Below are 19,871 nucleotides of genomic sequence, written 5' to 3' on the forward strand. Positions count from 1 at the left end.
GGCAGATCGGAGTCTCAGTTCCCACAAATATTTTGAAAGAAATTAACTAGGTACAGGAAAACTCAGGGAGAAAAAGCCAACAGATGTTTTCACATCTGACAGAAATTGAAATGGTTGTTACACAGTGTGGGTTACTCTGGCTAATGCTGTACTGAAGAATATCTTTCTACAGTTTTTTACATTGAAATTTGTTTTATTTGCATTTCTTCTTCATGGCCATTTTGTTAACAACTTTCAATATTTTTAGAAATCAGAATACATTGCAAATTGCAATACACATCCAGAGATGAGACAGGTTGCATTTCAACCACTAAAGTGATGAAAATTTCATCAGAAACAGAGCATTCTTTGGTTAAATAAGAACAGCAGTTCAAAATAGCTGTGCCTAAATCCTGTACATGCATTTCTTTTCCCAAATTAGCAAGAAGTGAGAACCCAACTTTTCAACTTAATTTTTCTTTTTTCAGCAAGCATACAGAAATTACTAAGTACATCTTTTAAATATTGCAAGACCACAGTTAAAATTTTAGATATGTTGCACAACAAATTTTTTGGAAGCTACAGAATTAACAAAAATGCAGAACACATGGAAGTTACACATCAGGTAGTTGAAATGCTTAATCAATACATAAAAGCTTATGAAGACCTATGAAAAGGCTTGTTTCAGCCAATAATTAAAGCTCAACAAATAAATGGGATTTTTGTTATTGACTTGGACTGTAGCAAGATCAGACTCTATAGTCTTAAGGAACTATGGTTTTTATTGTGGTATTTTAGAAAAAACTCTGTATTAAAAGCTTCAATAACTACTTACCATGTAATGAGCGATATCACTTGCGATATTTGTCTGTTTAAAGAAAAATTAGAATTAGCCTATAAATAATAATATAAAGCCCAAATAAGCAAACTACCATCACCTCCTTTTTTTTTTTTTTTTTTTTTTTTTTTTTTTTTTTTTTTTTTTTTTTTTGTGGGGCGGGGGTCTGGAAAATTCCATTCAAAATCTGCAGGTCGTATTTTTGATAATTTCTACAGACTTTCTCAAGGATTTTCATGGTAGTTATCCCTTGGGTGAAGGAAGCATGAAATGACAACAGGTGATATAAGACAGCATTTCTTCATGAGGCCCCTTTTGTCACTTTACATGTCACTAGCATTTCATGTTTTGAGGTTCTGTCAAGAGCCTCACGGCAGCTCTATATAGAAAAGGCTCTTGATGAATGTGTCATTTTACAGTACAGAAACTACTCCAATTAATCTGTGTGTGCAGGGAGACAGCCTATAACAAGAAGGGTGTTGTAAATTTGAAACCTTTCTTAGTACACACTGACTTCTTAAGCCATTAAAGCTCTTCTGAACTTTGTTGACACAATCCCTTACTGCTTCAGGGCTAGTTAATGAGGTAATGGATAGGACATAGGACTATTGCTGGGGGATGTGAATGAAATTGAGAATATAGTAACATTAGCACTTCTAAAATTCTTCCTCTCTTCTTCAGCTTGTTTAGACATTAATATTGTACTCTGAATTTGCTTAACCTGTGTGTATTGAGGAGTGGGGGACAAAATGGGGTTTCAGGTTTCTCTGGGAATAGTAGTGAACTGGGATAAGGAAATAGGTAATTATATTTTCACAGAAATGTTACACCTGTGAAATTCTCTTACAAGGACTAGTATTTTTTCTGTTGAACTCAGATTTGAAAGTCCCATTAATCCTAATGGACAAAGTCATTAAATCCATAGTGGACAAAGATCTCCATGGCGAAATTATAGGGATCAAGAAGGATTTCATTTGATGATATTCTATAAATCTGTATAGGACAGGCCATCTTGCTTCAGTATTACACAATGCAAGACTCAGGGACAAACTCAAATGTGAAAATGCAGCTCATCTGCCAAGAAAAAAAAAATAAAAAAAGAAGGAAATAGATTCAGGCAGGACACTTCCTCCTTTTGTGTAATTAACTCTGCAAAAGATCTGCACAGCTAACAAAGTCTCTGGCAATGAGACAAGAATAAAAAAAGCTTAGTGAGTGTCTGAACAAAGTTTTCTCCCTCATTTGCCTTGACTTCTTACAGAATATCAGGAACAGTGGCAATGCCTGGGGCCTGGGATTCACCCTAAGGCTAAGTTGGGCACCCTGAGGCCCCTTGTAGTTAAACCAGCATGGTGCCCAGCTGTTCTGGGAATGACTCCCTCTCTCCATGCCTAAGCCAAAATAAGCTCAGCTACACTTAATTGGCTTCCAGCTGATCATAGCTCATGCAGCTGCCTCTGAGCTCTGCCCAGGGATTAACCTGTACAAGCTCAGGGCACTTGCCCAGGAGCCCAAGCTCCTCCCCAGCCCAGACGTGGTGCAGGCTGATGTTCAGAGCCCAAGTGCACTCCCAGGGATGTTGGAGGACCTTCCCCACAGGCATATAAACCCCATCTCAATGTGTCCTCTTCTTAATATAACAGGAAGAGCAGCTATATAATTTTGAAACTGTGTGGTGATATGGCTGGTTACCCATGGGAATTTTCTTTCTGTGATAACCTTAAGAGCTGCAGAGTAAGTTTACCAGGAGGACATCTAAAGAAAGAGCTGATGGTGATTAAAGTACCTTTGCACTCTTTTGCTACTACCACATGAGAAGCCTGCACATAATTTTCCATACTGGGAAAAACAGTTTTTCATGGCCTGAAATACCTACCATCTTCAGACTTCTTTAAAAAATAAATGAACAAGCCTTTAAATCTTGGTGAGGAAACAGAGCCAAGGGACAGGCTCCACCCCTCAGTGAGTTAGTGAGGGCTTGCAAAAAAATCAGTTGCACAAGCCAGTTAAAAATAAAGCAGTGGCTGGAGCAGGGAGGCAAAAAAAATTGGGACTACAGGCTATTAAAAATACTTTTCTGGTCACAGGAACAGGCTAGCTGAGAACATTTACTTAAATTCTTCTTATGAGAATGTTTATACTTGTATAGAGATAATCCTTGTGGGGCTGATTTGAGTTTGGCCTTCAATGTGTTTAACCAGCTTTGTGTCAGAGACAAGTTATATTGAAGCTGTGTTGTTTGAACTGATTGCATTTTTTCTGCTACAGAGAGAAGTTTTACTCAGTTTCCAAGTGAAATATCAAATTATCTTATTAGGGAAAAGCACACATAGCAAAGAGAAGTTAGCAAATGAGGACAGCTTTAGCAAATACTTTGGTTTTAAACTTAAATACCTAAATTTGCAGCTATTAAGTTTCTCTTAAAGTACTTACAAATCAAGAGAGACCAACAGCAATAGTACCTCCACAATGCATAGAGGGTTCTAAGTAGGCAATTTGCATTTTCTGCAAATCAGAACATTATATTTAGCACGTAGTGTAGTTTCCCTGTGGGTGCACAGCAATAGAAGTCAAAACAGATACAAAACATTTTAAAAACAGCATTTCAGATGACGCATTGGCTGCTTAAAATGACAAGTCTGTACATAGCAGGGTAGGGCTAATATCCACCTCTCCTTTATAATTTGAAAGTCTGTGTTGATTTATTTTCACTCTGCTCCATGTGAGAGAGGGCTATTTTGAAGCCTTTTGGGAGAAGAAGAAAAATATCACTGTAAAGAAACCATCTACTATGAAATTTTGAAAGTGTTTGGAAAGGAAATGCAGGAGATTTCTATCTTAAAGCCCATTCAATCATCCTTTCCTTGGAACCGCTTTTAAATACTCTTCTACTGCAATGGGAGAAACTTCTCCATACCAGCTTTGAAGCCAGACGTGTTCAATGTTCATTTTCATGAAGAACCACTCATAGCTACGAGGCCACTTTCTTACCACTGGATGCCTGAAAGGACAAAGAAAAGAAAAAAAAAAAATTAATTATTAGAAGATGTGCTAAAGCATATGCATAGTCTGCTTTTTACTTAAGCCTAGTGTGCTCAGCCAGAGTGAAACCTGAGACATGGGAACACCACTATTCATCTTTTTGGCCCTTCCTTGCTGTAAGGTTTACGATCTTTCACACACCAGTCTGGGAAGAACTACAACACAGGCAGCCAGCAATCACCACCTTTCCCCACTGCAGAGCCCTGTCTCTAAAGGTAGATGTTGTTTGGTCTCTGAGTAAGTGAAAAATAGTTAGAGAAGACCCTTTGAATATATATCAGGGTTGTGCTTGTGTCTGTTTAAAGGAAACAGTGTCCTGAAAATACTGCATCTTTGGTAGCAATTGTGGTATGGAGGGAGGGCTAATAAAACTGGGTACCAGGTTGAGCATAGCCTCTGCAAGCTGTCACCTCTGACAGTCTTCTCACCCTGTATTTATGTCTCATTTCTCTGGTCTCCCTTTCAGCTAGGTCAGGCAGATTCTCCCTGACTGGGTGCAGCTGTCTGGTCCCCAAGCAGTGTAGCTGTGGGAAGCTCAGCAGTGATGCACAGAGTGGATACCACAGTTCAAGTCACAGTGTTCACAGGAACATGGGTGGGAAGTGGTGCAAATCTGGGCACGGTTGGCTCAGTGCCCCTCTGCTCCTGCAGAGGACTCTGCAGCAGAGGTCCTTCATTTGTCAACTTTTTGGTTTCACTCTCATTAGGAAAATGGTGCTTCCTACCATTTTCTGAGTTGACCCTCTGAGCAGCTATAACTCTGGGTTTGGTAAGTGGCATCAGATGCTGCTGGCACTGGATGTCCCTCAACAGCCCTCATTTTTCATTCTGGCTCTTGCCCCCTGACAGCAGAGCATCCTCTGCTGAGGCTCTGCTAGACTCTGGATCACATGGAAATCTAATTCCTGTGAAGTTTGTAAAGAAGGCTTGTGTGTCAATATGGCCCCATCTGTTCATGGTCCCATTTTTTCTATTGGTAGCACACACTGCCAGAGTCCTACCCTGACCCTGTCCTGTCGGTCAGAAAGAATACCCTACCATCTCTGGGCTGTTTTGGATCCAAGCTCATTCCAGTTTCCCAGCAGTATTTGATTGACTGGGCAAGGTGCACCTGGAGGACAATCCCTGGCAGACCTTGTGGGAGGTGTATGCCCCAGCTGAAGTTCAGGCTTTTCACCCCTGTAATTCTGGAGACCCACTGAAGGCCACGAGGGCACAATCCTGTTTGTGTGTTACACATCTGGGTTGTGCTTACATCTGTTCAAAGGAGGCTGTTCAGGAAGTACTATGGCTTTGAAGCATCTGGGACATTAGGAGATGTAGATCCACGCTGAAAATGTTTGTAAGCCCAAAGGCAGCAGACCTCTGCTCTGTCTCTGAGTCCACTACCTGTTATAAGGTGGGGTAGAATCATTAAAGATAAATACACCATGGAATTATGGAATCTCTCCTTGGAACCAGGTGACATATCTTCTTAATCCCCAGATTATAAAACTGTGTGCCTTACCAGAGTCCAACACTTACTAACTGCATTTCCATATTTAATTTCTTCAAGATTTAAAAGGCCTGTCATTCCAAGCCACCATGCTTCATGGCCCCAAAGTAACAAGCCCCCAGGCTTGTTATTTCTCAGATTTTGTGTACCAAACAGCTACATTTGTGTATTTGTCTCAAACCCATGGGTTGCACTCTGCTATGTGCCTGTTAGATACAGACCTGGAAAACATTGCTTGCTTGGCAAATTCTATTTCCTCCGGAGGCACCGTGACCATCTGTCCTGTGAGAGTCAGCCTGGCGCACCTTGGATCCTCTGGATCAATTACGTTTCTTCTGTGCACAGAGAAAAATGATCGTGAGTAAGCTTGCTTGCTTTCTTAAGGGTTTTTGGAGAAGTATGGAATCCTGCTCACATATAAAAAGCTTTGTCAAGCCCTGTGGGTCTTCTCTACTCCCAGCTACACTGTTTGGTGGAGGGGAGATGTCTGGAAGGAACATTCGACTGACAGATAGTTGCTTAATCTTAATTTATGATCACAAAAATTGGATTAGTATATATTGGATTGTAAAAAAATGTGAAAATGGCACTATTCCCAGACAGATGTACAGACTTGTATTCAGGATTCTGAGAAGTAGTGAGATGGTTAGTCTGTGCCTATGCCTAGAGAAAAGAGTATGAATATGTGTATCTCTATGGAAAACATAAGGTCTTTTCATTGTGCTTATCCTAGAAAATCAATCCTTGTTCATTTTTTACCCATTTTTTCAATCAAATAGAAAAGTTCTTAAATTTCCTTCAGACAAAGACAGGGAAGGTACTTATTACTTTTTGGCTCTTTGTATATAGTAATAATAAATAACTCCCATTAGTAACTGCAGGGCAATTGCTGACTCTGACATATACAATACTAGGATATAAATCATAAGTAAATCTACCAATTGCAAAAGAAAAAAAAAAAAGTAGTGTATGAAATGGCTGCAAAGGCTTAGTCCTGGCAAATACTGAGCAGCCCAAAGTCTGTTGCCAGCAGTTTGAGACTGCTTAGTGTCTCATGGAGCCATGTTCCCATGTCAGCCCAAGAAATTACATTAGGAAATGAAAACATTTCTTCTTTGTTGTGTTTTAATCACAGTAAATTACATCTCATCTGTGTACAATTTTACTTAAAGATCTTGGCTTGAGATCTTTAGCCTTAACTGCAAGGGCTTCATTTTCAGTTATATTTCTCAATGTGTGTCTAGTGTATGCAGGAAACATATGGGCCTCCTCCCACAGCTAATTTAACACCTGCAGATTCTCCACAGATGGTTATGAGAGACAGTGTAGCTCACCAGATAAAATATCTGCTTTTCTAAAGAGGGTCAGGAACAGAGATATGTAAGGAAATACAGGAGGCTGATTGATACTTGACTATGTCTGGTAAACACTTGCCACTGTCTGCAGCCTGACCTCCAAAGTGCCATTTGCAGTCCCATCATCTCAGGGATACTTTTTCAGTGTCTTGTTAGGTCTGGAGCAGCACTTGTCTGAAGGGGATGTTCAGTTTAACAACTTTTAGACAAATTCCACTTGTATTTGTTTTCCTCTCCCATGCTTACTGATGGGAGGAAGGGTTGAGGCCAAAGATCAGGCTCAAACTTTCTGTCCACATCTACTTATAATGATCTAATTTTCTCCAGTACAGTTTTTTAAGTTATGAAAGTGGTGTTCTGAGTACCTGAAAATCTGCATTCCCTCTCTGGGCATTTGGTTTATTTCTATCAGTGTGTATGCAAAGTACAAATTTGTCTAAATGATCACCTTGGTACACCATAGATCCTCAGCACTGACTCCTACTGCCTGCTGAAGATGTCACTTCACATCTGGGTTCCAGTGGTCTAAAGGCACTCTGTCCTTAAGGAAAACAGCCCCAGGGACACCCATAGCTCCCGGCATTTCTTTCGTGTAGGCTTTGGGTGTTGTGTGGCTGCCCAGCATCCATGACCCAGTGAGATGCTCACCACCAAAACACAAATAAATAAAGGCAAATACAGCGAATACATCTGAAGAGAAATGAACTAACCCCATGTGCAGGGGGTATCAGCTGAGGGTCTGCATGGCCAGCAGCCAGGGCAGTGCACATTCACACTCTTGCAAGTGTTGGTCCTGGATGGTGAATTGTTAAAGTCCATTTGAAGCAATCTCCTGATCTGTTAACTTTTATGCTTAATCTTAATACTGTACCCAAAGCCTTCTGCATATTTTTACATATTCAATATATATTTAGCATTTATATTGATTAAATTCTTGCAAGCAGAAATTCAGTTCAGAAAATTGCTTTAAAACAACTCTGCATCTGAATATATGATACAATTTCCTCCACAGCCAAACAATATCATAAAACAACTGAAGAGCCAGGAGAAGCAGGAATATTTGCAAGTGTTTTTCTTGCACAGCTCCTAGGTAATTTGTGCTTAATTACTTTAAGAGAGGATTTTGAAAGGGATTGTTGTTAAAAGATGTCTGTGTTTCACAGAGCAGATCAAGGTGATAGAGTTTGGATGTGATCAGGAGCAGTGAGAAGTTTTGGTCTGACCTTCTCAGATTACAATTATCTGGTGGTTTTGTGCAAATCCATGCTTATTCTGAAAGCATAGTATTTGATTTTGAGTAGGCAATAGAGCTGATGTAGCTGTGGTTAGGCAGTGAACCCTGCCTACCTTTGCTGAGAAAGTTTTGTTTAATAGGACTAGTGTCTGGTGTGACTCTTCCCCAACTGACATAAAAAGCTGCTCTCCACATATTTGGTTTACAACAAAGCCCACACATTGTGCATCCATAGCTTGAATAGTTATTTTAATGGTTTTTTTTCCCTAGCTTCTTCTGTTTACAGTTTTCTGTACATTTTTATGAGCCAGGATGCTACTCTAATTGACACATGTAATACTATCTTCCCTGTAAAAATTATTCAAATGGAATTTTGCATATTGGAATAATGTTCTGGAAGGTCAGTTTGTTTTTCTGGGAAATTACTCCAATTATTTGTTGAGATTGTGTTAGGTGAGGTTTTGGAAGAGCTGAAAAGGGCAATGATATATTTGAGTTCAGCATGCTGTTATTACTTTGTTGGTTTTGCTTTCAGGTCTGCCTCTTATAATAGGTTTTTTTGTTTCAGATTAGGAACCTTGTATTCTAATCTGTCTTTAACATTAGTGTTTTCTTTTTTTAAAGGATGCCTTCATATTCTGAAGTGAATCTGTTTCTGCATTTCTTTGGGGTTTTTTTTGGCATAATATTTCCCTAATGATGTTTGATTACTTTTATACTTCTTAAACCATCAAAACCCAGCTACCATAAACTTACAGCTACCATTTCTAAATGCTGTGAATGGGTCTTGAGTTTTCAGTGTTGTTGCCAGTACAACTAATACAAATGCAGGATTTGCTTCCTTGGAGCAAGGTGATATAGTCAGGGATTTATGTTCATATTTTTACTAAAGATAATGAATGGATATTTACTAAAACATTCCTCAGTTGCATCTGTAGAGGTCTAGTCATGCATTTGCTAGACATTTCTTGCCTCTGTGTAAATACATATTCAGCTTTCAGTCCCTGACTTCCTTTCATCTTTGCTGGCACAAAAACAAGTAGATGCAGAGCAGCAGCTTTATGCAACATTTGTGTGCTGCTGACTGGGTGTGAGGGGGAGGCAGAGTCGGGGGTAGAGATGGTGACACTGTTCCTCTGTTGAGGAAAACCAAGGTGGTGTCTCAGGTTTGCCTTTACCAGAATCAAGCCTGCTGTCTCCATGGAGAGAACTCCATGAATGCTATAGTAAAATATGAACTGAGGGGAAGAGAAAGCAGGGAACTGTGAAAGAAGACCAAGCAATAGGAAACCATTATTTTTTTCATGCTTATTTTAAATACATATACTTTGTTGCAGAAAATTAGGAAGGCCAGATTAAAATGTAAGAAGATTCAGTACATGCATTTTATAAGAAAACAGTGCATTAAGAGAGATCATCTTAATTATTCATCTGATCTGTGAAGAGAGCATTGATTGCTCCTGTTCCTCTGCTTACAGTGAGCAAAACAGGTATGCAGAGTTTGACCCAGTCCAGGCGGTTTTCTTCCAAGTGTTGTGAGATGACATCACCTACAAAGGTGCCAGATTTACTGAGATAAGGAGAGACCTGCATCCAAGTGAACAGTATTTCTCAACAGAAATGCAATGGTGCGAAGCACACTGCTAATGAACATGTCCCATTTATTTTACTATGTAACACTTCCGCAATTTCTGGGTCCTGGTTCAAGAGTGCTTCAGAGTCAAGAGTGCCACCTACTCATTAAATTGTTTACTGCAGTAGCTATCCCTTGGAGTTTAATTAGAAGGTTCTTACACAGCAACTATCCAATTCCAGGTGTTATAAACCTATACTTCAGGCTGCTGTGGTTGTATTGGCACATAAGATGATGATATTGGGACTTGGTTAGGATTCCCTTTCACAGCAGAGATCTCTGCTTTGACTGATGATGCCCTGTCTCCTGGTTTCTCACCAAAGTATCCCTCCCTGAGTATTATCTTCATTCTCAGCCTCTGCAATCCATTAGTGAGGTGGCAATGATCTGCCACAGATCGACAGGAAAAGCAAATTAAGAGTTTGGAAGGTACTTGGGAAGGAAAGCCAAGTACTCCCAAGAAGGAACTGGTAGGAGAAAGGCAGGAGGGTTCAGCTGTGTTCCAGTCTGGGTGTGGAAGCAGGAGTCTATGCAGAGGAATACTTTTTTCTTCCCCACCAGCCTCCTTTTCCCACAAAGGAGTTGACATCCTTCTCCTCCACCCCTGAGGAAACAAGACCTTCCATCTTCCCTGGGAGGATACACAAATGTCCCTGAACACATTTCTCACTGCCATGTGAAAAGCACTGCTCTTATCCCTCTACTTCTTCAGAGCTGAAGAAAAAATAAGTTGGAAAAGAGCTTTCTCCTATTGCAAAAAAGAGAGAGAGCCAAGAAGAAAGCCCCAGAGAAGAGTTTCCCTACAATTTTCTACTTTAAAGCATATGAGTGGCATAAGGGCAATGACTGCTTCCACACATTCTAAGCTCTTCTGTAATGGTGACAGCCATAAAAACCCATGTAATTAGGATGTGGGGATTGGCTGCTGACACAGCTCATCCCTGTCACCTCCCATGGGTGCAAGAAGGTAGGTGACTGTCACACCCTGCACAGTGCTCCTCTTCACATAGCCCCAAACTGGGTGCAAGGTGAAAAGGCAGAGTTATTTCCTACTATATAAAATGCATCACAGGATTTTTGTTCCCTAAAATCTACAGAAAAGAGGGGAGGGAATGCTCTGTACTTTGAAAATTACTGTAAAGTGCATATAATTTTGATTCATAAATGTGATTAATTTTGAAAAGTAAGTTACCCTCCTCATTCATTTCATTTGTTCACCACTAGCTACCAGAGTGTCTGAAGCAGAAAGAATGTATTGGTGCTGCTAATCTGCATGGCATGAACGTCAAACAAAATCTCCACTGAAAGCAATTTCATAATCTGAAAAGCTGTTGCTGGCCTTGAACTGGATATGGCTAGGCAGTTCTGCCCTGCTCTGATTTTGACAAGAATTTCTTTATCAGCCACGTTTGGGATCCAGCAAAGTTAGTTAAAACATCCTTGCTTTTGGAAGAGGTCTTCTGTTCTGAATCTGAAGTCAAGTCAGGGAGCTAAAGTGTATTGGTGCAGTGTCTATTTTATTCATCCAAGTGAGCCTGTGCTCCTAGTATATGTGTTTTAAGGTTTTAAATAATTTAATTCTTTCTAGAAGATAATCCTTCCTAAAATGTTTTAGTTACAATATGTTATGTGAAGCCAGTCCGTTTGCCCCTCTCCACTGAGAATAACAATGCATTTCTTCAGCTGAACTCTGTTTCAAACAGGAAGCTTTTATATAGTTTAACCATAGACAATTCATGGAGGGAAAAAAAGAATCACAGCATCAACTGTTTCTGTAAACAGAGTCAGAGATACACTATTTCACTAGAAAGGGATTTTAGGAAGTTGGTTATTTAAGAATAGAGGAAAAATAGTAATTTAGAGCTGTATTGTGTGCATTGGGTCATGATGATAGTAGGTTTCATGTTTGACTTTCCAATTTGGTACCTTCATTTTAAAATTTTTTTAAATAGAGGTTTTTTTAAATACAGATTTTTCAGGAACAACTACTGACATAATTATTTGCATATGACTAAAAAGGGCCAATATAAATACCAGAACTAGAAATGTGTCTGTGCCACAGAATCAGGAGGTGGATCTCAAAAACCGACGGATGTCTGAATTCAGCCTTTGTCTTCTGCATGTATAATTTCTCTTTGTGTGAAGGAACAGTACCAGATTTCTTTGTTATATTAATCCTTGTATTACCAACAGTGACTCTACAAACCCAGCAGTAGTTATATGTCAAGTGGCCATATGACATCTCAAAAGTTGTGGCTTCCACCTGTGGCAGGCTTATTGTCCTTCAGGATTGCCCAGGGAACAAAGTTGGATGTTTGTGCATGTGATCCACCATACAGCAGGACCCCAGACCCACAAAATTCCTCTTCTCTTCCCATGGCTTGGTGGCTCAACACCTCCTGTCAACATTTTTCATGCAGCATTTAGGAAACCTACAGTCAGCTTATGTCCACTGAAGACATCTGCCTGATCATGCCAACCTGCTACCTCAAACACCAGAGGAGCATGGTGGGTAAAATGCCTCTGATGGAGTCACCCTGATGGAGATCATAAATCAGAAGGGGAGTCTGAATTCATGAAGATTTCTCGTGGTCTGCAGTGTGGATTTGAAACGCATCCTCAACTAATAGCAGGAAAAAGCCAAAGGTGGACTGACCCCAAAGCTCGCTGCTTTTCTCTTGTCTGAAAACCAGTTCATGGCAGCCATGTAGCCACTCCTTCTCTAAGAAAGCTGCAGTGTGTCCCTGTGAATGAGCTGAACCTGATGTCAAGGAGGTGACACACGTTTAAAATTAATTGCCTGTTTTCCAGGCTGCAGCTGTAATGAGACAGACTCAGGAGCTTACTTGGAAAGAGGAGTCCTCTGAGCAGCCTGTGTGTTGTGAAATGTGTTTAGAACAATAGCTGCTCTATTCTTTAATGTCCAGCTTGGTCTTGCTCCCTCTGAAAGCTGCAAGAATGGAACTCAATCTTTTCAGCTTGTCAGTGGCATAGACATACCAGCTTAGTCTATTTATAGCCCTGAACCATTTAATTTTTCTTGCCTCTATTATCCATTTATCAGCCTTCAGATAAAATGCTGTGTAGTTGCTAACAAATGCTGTCTCTATCCTGGCCATCAGAGCCTTCTCAGAGAGGGGCAGCTCATCTCCCTCTGGGAAATGGCAATCTCTAGGTCAGAGATGAGGAATCCAAACCAGAGCTACAAAACTAAAATGTCTTGCAATTAGTGCCTACTCAGATGCATCCCAGCTCTCTTTCTTTCAATATTAAATGTTATTTTTCTTATTAGTTTAGGGTTTTCAAATTTTCTTTCCAGCTGATTAAATATTGAGACTGGAGCACCATAAAGGCCAATTGGTATTCCTCACATCCTTGAAAGGGAAAATATTTATTGTCAAGGTTTGGAACTTGAGTCTGTTCTGGAACAAAACAAATGAAATTTGCTACTAAATAAATTTAATATCAAATTGGTGTACATAAGTCACTTGAAACTCATTAGGTGCACGAAGACATTGAAATGTCAGCTGTGTTTTCTTTCTAAAGGCCAGAGATTTCTTTTGCATACAATAGGTCAGAAGCATTTTTCAGGAGAGTGCCAAATACTCCCAGGAGCATTGGCTACAGGCACCGATCAGCTTTCACATTTATTTTGATTCTTGCAACTCAGAGTAGATTAATAATGGAATTCTAATAAAGTTCCACATGAAAACAAGCTACAAATGCATTGCAGGCATAAAGGACCTGAACTTTCTCACGTAGAATATTATTCATTTAGCTACCTTACATAATTATTTTGAAACCGAAACACTTAATGATGCACTTGCTGAGAATGTCTGACAAGAATGGCATTTTCCTTTGCAAAGAAACCCTCACAGATACCATTCTAATATTAGCAGGACCTAAGGTCTCACAGAGTAAAAGGTCTTGCCTCCCATTTAGTGCTAGTAAAGAAGATTTTGCTGTACCAAACTTGAGCCACCACATAAAGCTCTGCACTGAGGATGCTGAGTGCTCTTTGCAGGGCACAGTCAGCAGGTCAAGTGCACCCTGAAGCTGGAGACAGGCTGCCCCAAGCACTGGCAGCAGGCCTGGACACCTTGTTGTTTTCTTCAGTGTCACAGAGGCCCTTTCTGTGGGGTAACACTGGGGTGGTGTGCCAGAATGCAATTTTAGATGTTGCTGCTTTTAAATGTAAAAATTGCTCATGGATTCCTAGTTAAAAACATACATTAATTTCTGACCCCGGTTACAGGGCAAGAGAAGAGAAGAAAGGTAAAATCCAGTGTTTATACCCTTCCTTGCTGAGAGACAGCCTCAAAGCTTGCTCACATCTTCATATCATCAAAAACAAAAATTGTAGCTCAAGTAAAGACCCAGCTTTTCATTGTCCTTATTGCTTGTCCTCTGCACTAATGCCAACCAACATCTGTTCCAGATGAGAACTTCAGAAATGATGAGAAAGAAACTGAAGGTAAAAACAAAATAAATAATGCATGGAGCACTGATCAAACTCTGAACTTGTATATTCAATTCAGTGGTGAGCTCAATATTTGGAATATGGTTACATGCTAAAATGAGAATATTCTATTTTCCACCACCTTTTCTTTTCCTTTCCCCTCTCATTTGCTCTTCTCTGGCTCTTGAGGAGCTGATTCAATTTCCTAAGACAGTAGAAATCTCATCCAGAAAAAAAATCCAAGAGGTTTCTGCTGGGTTACTGAGCTAAAATAGGCCTGCCATATGGTCAGCTGGAGGGAGGGGGTGGGATTGCATGGCCAGGAGCAGTACCGGCCACAGGATGAAAAGAAGAAGGATCCGCAGGAAAACTTATTCTTGCTGTCAGGATAATTTTCTTCACGTTTATATTTCAGCTCAGGCTGAGGCAAAGCCCAGAACTGGTGTGGGGGGGGGGGCAGGGTAGCACATGACTGGTGGCTGGGAGGGAAAGCAGGGATGTGGCAAATGGTAATTAGTTTGGACTAAGCTGTTTTGGAAATCCAGATTTAGCTTCTCAGTGGAGCCCAGAGAGCTCTTCTCACCAGAGAGCACAGTGTCAGGCTGCAGAGGGGACTGGAGAGTCAGGTGACAGAATCCAGGTTGCCCTGGCTGCAAAACAAGCAGCAGCAAATATCTGGCGTACTGATCAAAAGGGTAGGGATTTGAAAATTAATAGAGATGTAATAAAAAGGCATTGAATAAATATCCTCAGAGGTTTGTGATGTATATGGATTTCATATTTCTATAAATCATGCAGCATTTCTCTTTCATTGGTGAATTGGTGCTCCCCAAACAGGTAAATGGGGCAGTGATGTTGCTAAGCAATAAAAGGCAAAGACTTGTAAGAGTGGCTGTTTAAAGCTAGGGATCAAAGGCCACACTTAAGTGTCTAAGTGGGTGTGTGGTTTTCAGAAGTGCTCAACACTACCACTTATCATCAAGGGAAGCTGCTCTGAGTCTAGGGCCTCTGAAAATAGGGCATGGAGTAGTAGGACATAGGACTTAAAATATGTTTTTAAGCACTTGGTCTGGATAGTAAGTTTACTATTAGACTGAATGAAAAAGCACAGAAAGCAGGAATAAATGCCATTAAGCCTGCAGTGAAAGAACAGATATATTTATTTTCTAAATTATTATCCTAAATGTTTAATGAAAATATTTAAGCAACAAGCAGAACCATTCCAGTGTTAACTTCACTACTTCACTGACCTCCTCAAGCATTCAAGAATTACCTTAACAAATGTTGGTGACAGAGGTTTCCTATTAGGTGTTTGACATTGTAAGAGGAAGCCATGATTTCCATTTCTTGGGAATAGGATGTCAGCCTGAAATCACTTGTACTGCTTTGGACTAAGAAACATTTCATTTTCCCACCATATAACTCTCTAGAAAACAATATATTCTGAAGACAAATACAGACAAGTGTAACAGTAATGCCTTGTTTTAGCCATTCTCTGCTTTTCCCAAGGTTATTTTCAGCTAGCAGTCTTGAGAGGTGGGATGATACTCAAGGCATTCCTCACCTGGGGAAATCTGGTCTTAAGGTAAAACCACTCCTTCCCCAAAGAGGACCTTAGTTGGAATAAAAACTGTTAATGCCATTTCTTTCTGAAGGAGTCTGTTCTTACCAGTTTTCTCTGTCTCTTCTTGGAAGGTCAGTTAAGACCTGCTTTGGTAACAGAGTCCTGTCTGACACAATTTCGGTGTCATGCACCTCGTCACGTAAAGAAGCTTTTGTAAATAACACTTCACACAGACCTGACCCAGCCAAGTTTGCCACATGATTGACTGTAAACAAACATATGGTAGAGATATGTCTTTTTCAGGGAGACAAGAATGGAGGGGAAAATTGAATCATCTTTGAGGTGACATACATACATTTTACACATGTAAAGCTTTGGGAATCTGAAGTCATTCATTATAAGCAAATAATGAAATGAACCTGTTGGAGTGAGTCCAGAGGAGACCATGGAGATGATCACAGGGTTGGAGCACCTCTCTCACAAAGACAGGCTGAGTAGTTGGGGTTGTTTAACTTGGAGAAGGCTCTGACCCTTATAAGCAGACTCCCAATACCTAAAGAGAGCCTGCAAGGGAGCTGGGGATGAACTTCTCACAAAGGCATGTAGTGACAGGACAATGGGATAATGGATTTGAACTGAAAGGTTTTCATTAGATGTTAGGAAGAAATTCTTTGCTGTGAGGGTTGTGAGACCCTGGAACAGCTGTGTCCAGAGGAGCTCCATCCTGGGAAGTGTTCAAGGCCAGCCTGGATGGAGTTTTGAGCAACCTGCTCTAGTGGAAGGTGTCCCTGTCCATGAAAGGGGGCTGGACTTACATGGCCCTTAAGGTCTCTTCCAACACAAGCCATTCTGTGATTCTAAGATTCTATGACATAATTAAGAGTCAACTCTACTGTCTCTGGAGAGAAGAACTGGGGACTGGATGTGGATTGGGAAACCTCAGATCTGGATTTCTCTATTTGGGGAGTCATTTACTGTTTGTGATATGCAAGGTATAAAAAATTTGCAAAGGTATCATATTCCATCATATTCTCTGAAGAGGTGGAAATCAGACAAAGTGTCACAGGCCTGAGCATTTAACTTGTGAACTGAGAGCCTGAGTTCCTCTTACAGAGCCCAGAGAGCTGGAGCCCTGTCAAGGCATTCAGCAGGGCCTCCAGAGTTTTCAGCAGAGCAAAGATGCCTGCTTTACTGTGAATTGGATAGCCTCTGAAACTCTGTGGATTTTATTGGCTAGTTCACTACAGATTATTATAGGACCTTGAACACCTAGATTTTAGGTAGGCACCTCCAAGAAGAGATTAAAATTCGGGTATGTTAATGTTCAAGCTGAAAGCCACTCCAGCTGCTGATGCTACAATATACTTCAGTGACAACTCTGCTTTTCTCTACTATGCTTTACCTGGGAAATTTACTGCCAAAAAATCCACAAAAACATAGGAAGGAGCACGTAGCTGATCGTGACAGTCAAAAGTAAAAGCAGGACATTGAAGGTGGGGACCCAGCATTCTGTTCTGAGGTCTCTGCTCTCACTGAAGGTGGTAGGAGGCAGATAAAATTGTTACCTGCAGAAATTTCCATCTGCCTCTGGCAGGGTCAGGGAAGCCATGGGATTCTTCAGAAGATCTGTCACAGTGTTATCCTTTGGTGTCACGTAAAAGAAAGGGATTCCAGTGCTGTTATTGATGGGACCATCGCTGAGAAGTAAACAGTTCCCATAGGGCATACCCTGGATCTGCAAAATCCAAAGAAGCAATGGTTACATTTTTGCACATAGACAATTTTCAATGTGGGGAATTCCCTCAAAGGCTCTAGCAGACAGAACAGCCAGTCCTTCTGTTGTCATCATGACAGAGCATTTCTTCTAAATTAGATCTCCTCTAAATTACATCTATCATACTTCTGTGAAAACAGATCTCTATATTTCTTCTCTCTAATCCTGTCCATGACATTATAGAGAACATTTTCTCTTCTTAAAGCTTAAAGAAACGACCAAATTTAAAATGTTTAAGTGCAAGAATATATTTTTTTCCCTGCCATCGATGTCAGGAAATGTTTACTCTAAACCACTGCCGGTACCTTTTCTCAAACCCAAAAGGACATAGAGCCTAATTTAGCCTTGATTCAGCCTGGTTTTTACTCTAATATTGCCTTGTCTTTTGATTGTGACTTACAATGTGGTTGCATGAGTTTGCTAGGATTGGGTTTGAAGTCAAACTGCACATATTCTGGGCAGGAATATCAGGTTCCTGATGGAAGGATGTCTCATCTACCAAGTCAGCCAATGTAAAACCTCCTCCCATGGCAGAGAAGGGACACTAAGGAGCCAAGTTTTCAAAAATATTTTCTCCTATACACTGGCCTGTGTACACACAGTGGTTATAATGCCTCCAAAAATGTCCTTGCCCAGTAGTGACACTCATTAATATGCTTCAGAATAATGTATACTCCTACTACGCTGGTCATCATAAATAGCAATGACAGATATTCAATTAATTGCTCCTTTTGTTCATGTCTTCTGATATTTTTTCCTCATGGTCTATCAGATGTTAAACAGTAAAATTATCTGTCAATACATTAAATCTTTTACAGCAAAATCAAATTAAATATGCATTGTTAATAAGAAAACCTTACATGAGGCTGTTTCCTGGGTAGCATGCTTTCTGATTTTCAATATTTATATGCCTTTAAAATTTTCATGCTTATAGTGCTTATAAATGGTCTTTGTTGGTTTTCCTCAGAAGTAATGCTTTAATGTTATTACATAACTTAGAAAATAAAAGTCCTCGTTTATTATTAAGAGTTACAATTTTTAAAGTGCTCTCAGTAATATTGCAGGATGTGTTCCCATTGCTTAAAATACTCAGTCTGTCATGCAAAGTTAATGTTATTCTGGATTCTCAAAAATAATTGTGATCACAGGCAGCATGGTTCAGCATTCAAAGCAGCAAACGCCTGCCCCCAAATTTAAAATTTTATTATGAATCAGATTCTTCTGTATTAGTTCTGTGTTCTGTCTGGAGGCAAATAACTGCAGACTATATTATGGCTGTAATTCCACTGAGGGTTTCTGGCGAGAGCACAAACCAAAAGAGTTACGATCATATGATTTAATAGGATTTCCGAAAGCTGATGTAGAATTACAGGCCTCTTCTGTCTCAGTACAAATTAATTTAATAGTATCTTTTTCAATCTGTTACTTTGTATTTCACAACAACATTTACTGTCACTAACTCAGACAAGCTTCCTGAAGACTTACATACTTCTAAACTTAATTCAAAATTGTAAGCTAATTTAATCTGTGAATACTTTCAAAAGAAAGTTAAGAATGTCTTTTAAAAAAAATTATTCATCCTTTTATTTTTTCTTTTGTCTGGGTGGTACTGGATGCTGCGTGTCATCCCAATGTTTCACTTTACAAAAGGAAATATTTTAAAGCTGGAAAAAATAATGACCCCAATTCTCCGGTACTTCCCTGCTATTTTGATAATGTTCCTGACTGAGAAATCGTCCTTTAAGCTGGTATAATTGGACGGACGGGCAGATTTTGTGGCAGCCCAGCAGGCTCTCCTTCTCCTCCTCATCCTCCTGAAACAGCCTCTCTCCAAACCCTGCGATGCAGCTCTACCTTCTGGCCTAGAGATTTTGCTTTTTGGTTGGTTTTTTTTTTTTTTTTTTGGCTTCTCTCTTCTTTTGGCGCGGTGTATAGCGAGCATCCTCCCTCCCTGCGCTCGGAGCGCGATTTCTCCGGGAGTGTGCGCCGCTCCCGTCCGGCGGGCGCCGCGGGACCGCGGGCACCCCGCGTACCTTTGCTCGGGCGGCCCGCGTGGCCACGAAGCCCCAGGTGTTGTGCCGGGCGAGGAAGCGGGCGGTCCCGGCTCGTCCCGGCGCCGCGCCGCCCTCCCGGCGGTACGAGAACATCCTGGCGGGGCCCGGCCGCCGCGCCGCCGGCCCGGAGCGCAGCGCCGCATCGCCGCCGAACGCCGAGCCCGGGTAGCTCTGCTTCCAGAGCCCGCCCGCCTCCTCCAGCAGCGCGGGCAGCGCCTCCTCGGCGGAGGAGCTGTGCAGCTCGTCCGCCGCCGCGCCCGCCTCGGGCAGCGGCCACGACACGGAGCTGACCACCACGTAGCCCGCCGCGCCGCCGCACAGCAGCGCCGGCAGCAGCGGCAGCAGCAGGAGCAGCCGGCACGGCCGCGCCGACATCTTCAGCGGCAGCGCCCGCGCCGCGCCCGCCGCGCCCTCCCGCGGCCGCGCCGCCCCAAGCGCCGTGCC

At 41.2% G+C, this 19,871-nt stretch overlaps 1 protein-coding gene across 1 annotated transcript; it reads right to left on the bottom strand.

Moving 5' to 3' along the window:
• Positions 1-980: 980 nt before the first annotated feature.
• Positions 981-19,820, bottom strand: CREG2 (cellular repressor of E1A stimulated genes 2). Its single transcript, XM_079300600.1, has 5 exons — positions 19,407-19,820; positions 17,165-17,334; positions 5,576-5,689; positions 1,464-3,818; positions 981-1,422 (listed from the first exon to the last, which is right to left on the bottom strand). Exons 1-4 carry the CDS (start codon positions 19,800-19,802, stop codon positions 3,671-3,673), a joined length of 828 nt encoding a protein of 275 aa, XP_079156726.1. The 5' UTR covers positions 19,803-19,820; the 3' UTR covers positions 981-1,422; positions 1,464-3,670.
• Between the last annotated feature and the right edge of the window lie 51 nt (positions 19,821-19,871).

This window comes from Erithacus rubecula, assembly GCF_903797595.1.
Source record: "Erithacus rubecula genome assembly, chromosome: 1".
NCBI lineage: Eukaryota > Metazoa > Chordata > Aves > Passeriformes > Muscicapidae > Erithacus > Erithacus rubecula.

What these genes read in the sequence shown, in the direction of transcription:
- CREG2 (XM_079300600.1), bottom strand. Translation starts at nt 19,802, where the DNA reads ATGTCGGCGCGGCCGTGCCGGCTGCTCCTGCTGCTGCCGCTGCTGCCG. An exon ending in CGCGGGCCGCCCGAGCAAAG is followed by an intron (nt 17,335 to 19,406) that starts GTACGCGGGGTG and finishes TGGATTTTGCAG; the next exon opens with ATCCAGGGTATGCCCTATGG. An exon ending in GCAGATGGAAATTTCTGCAG is followed by an intron (nt 5,690 to 17,164) that starts GTAACAATTTTA and finishes CTCTGTGCACAG; the next exon opens with AAGAAACGTAATTGATCCAG.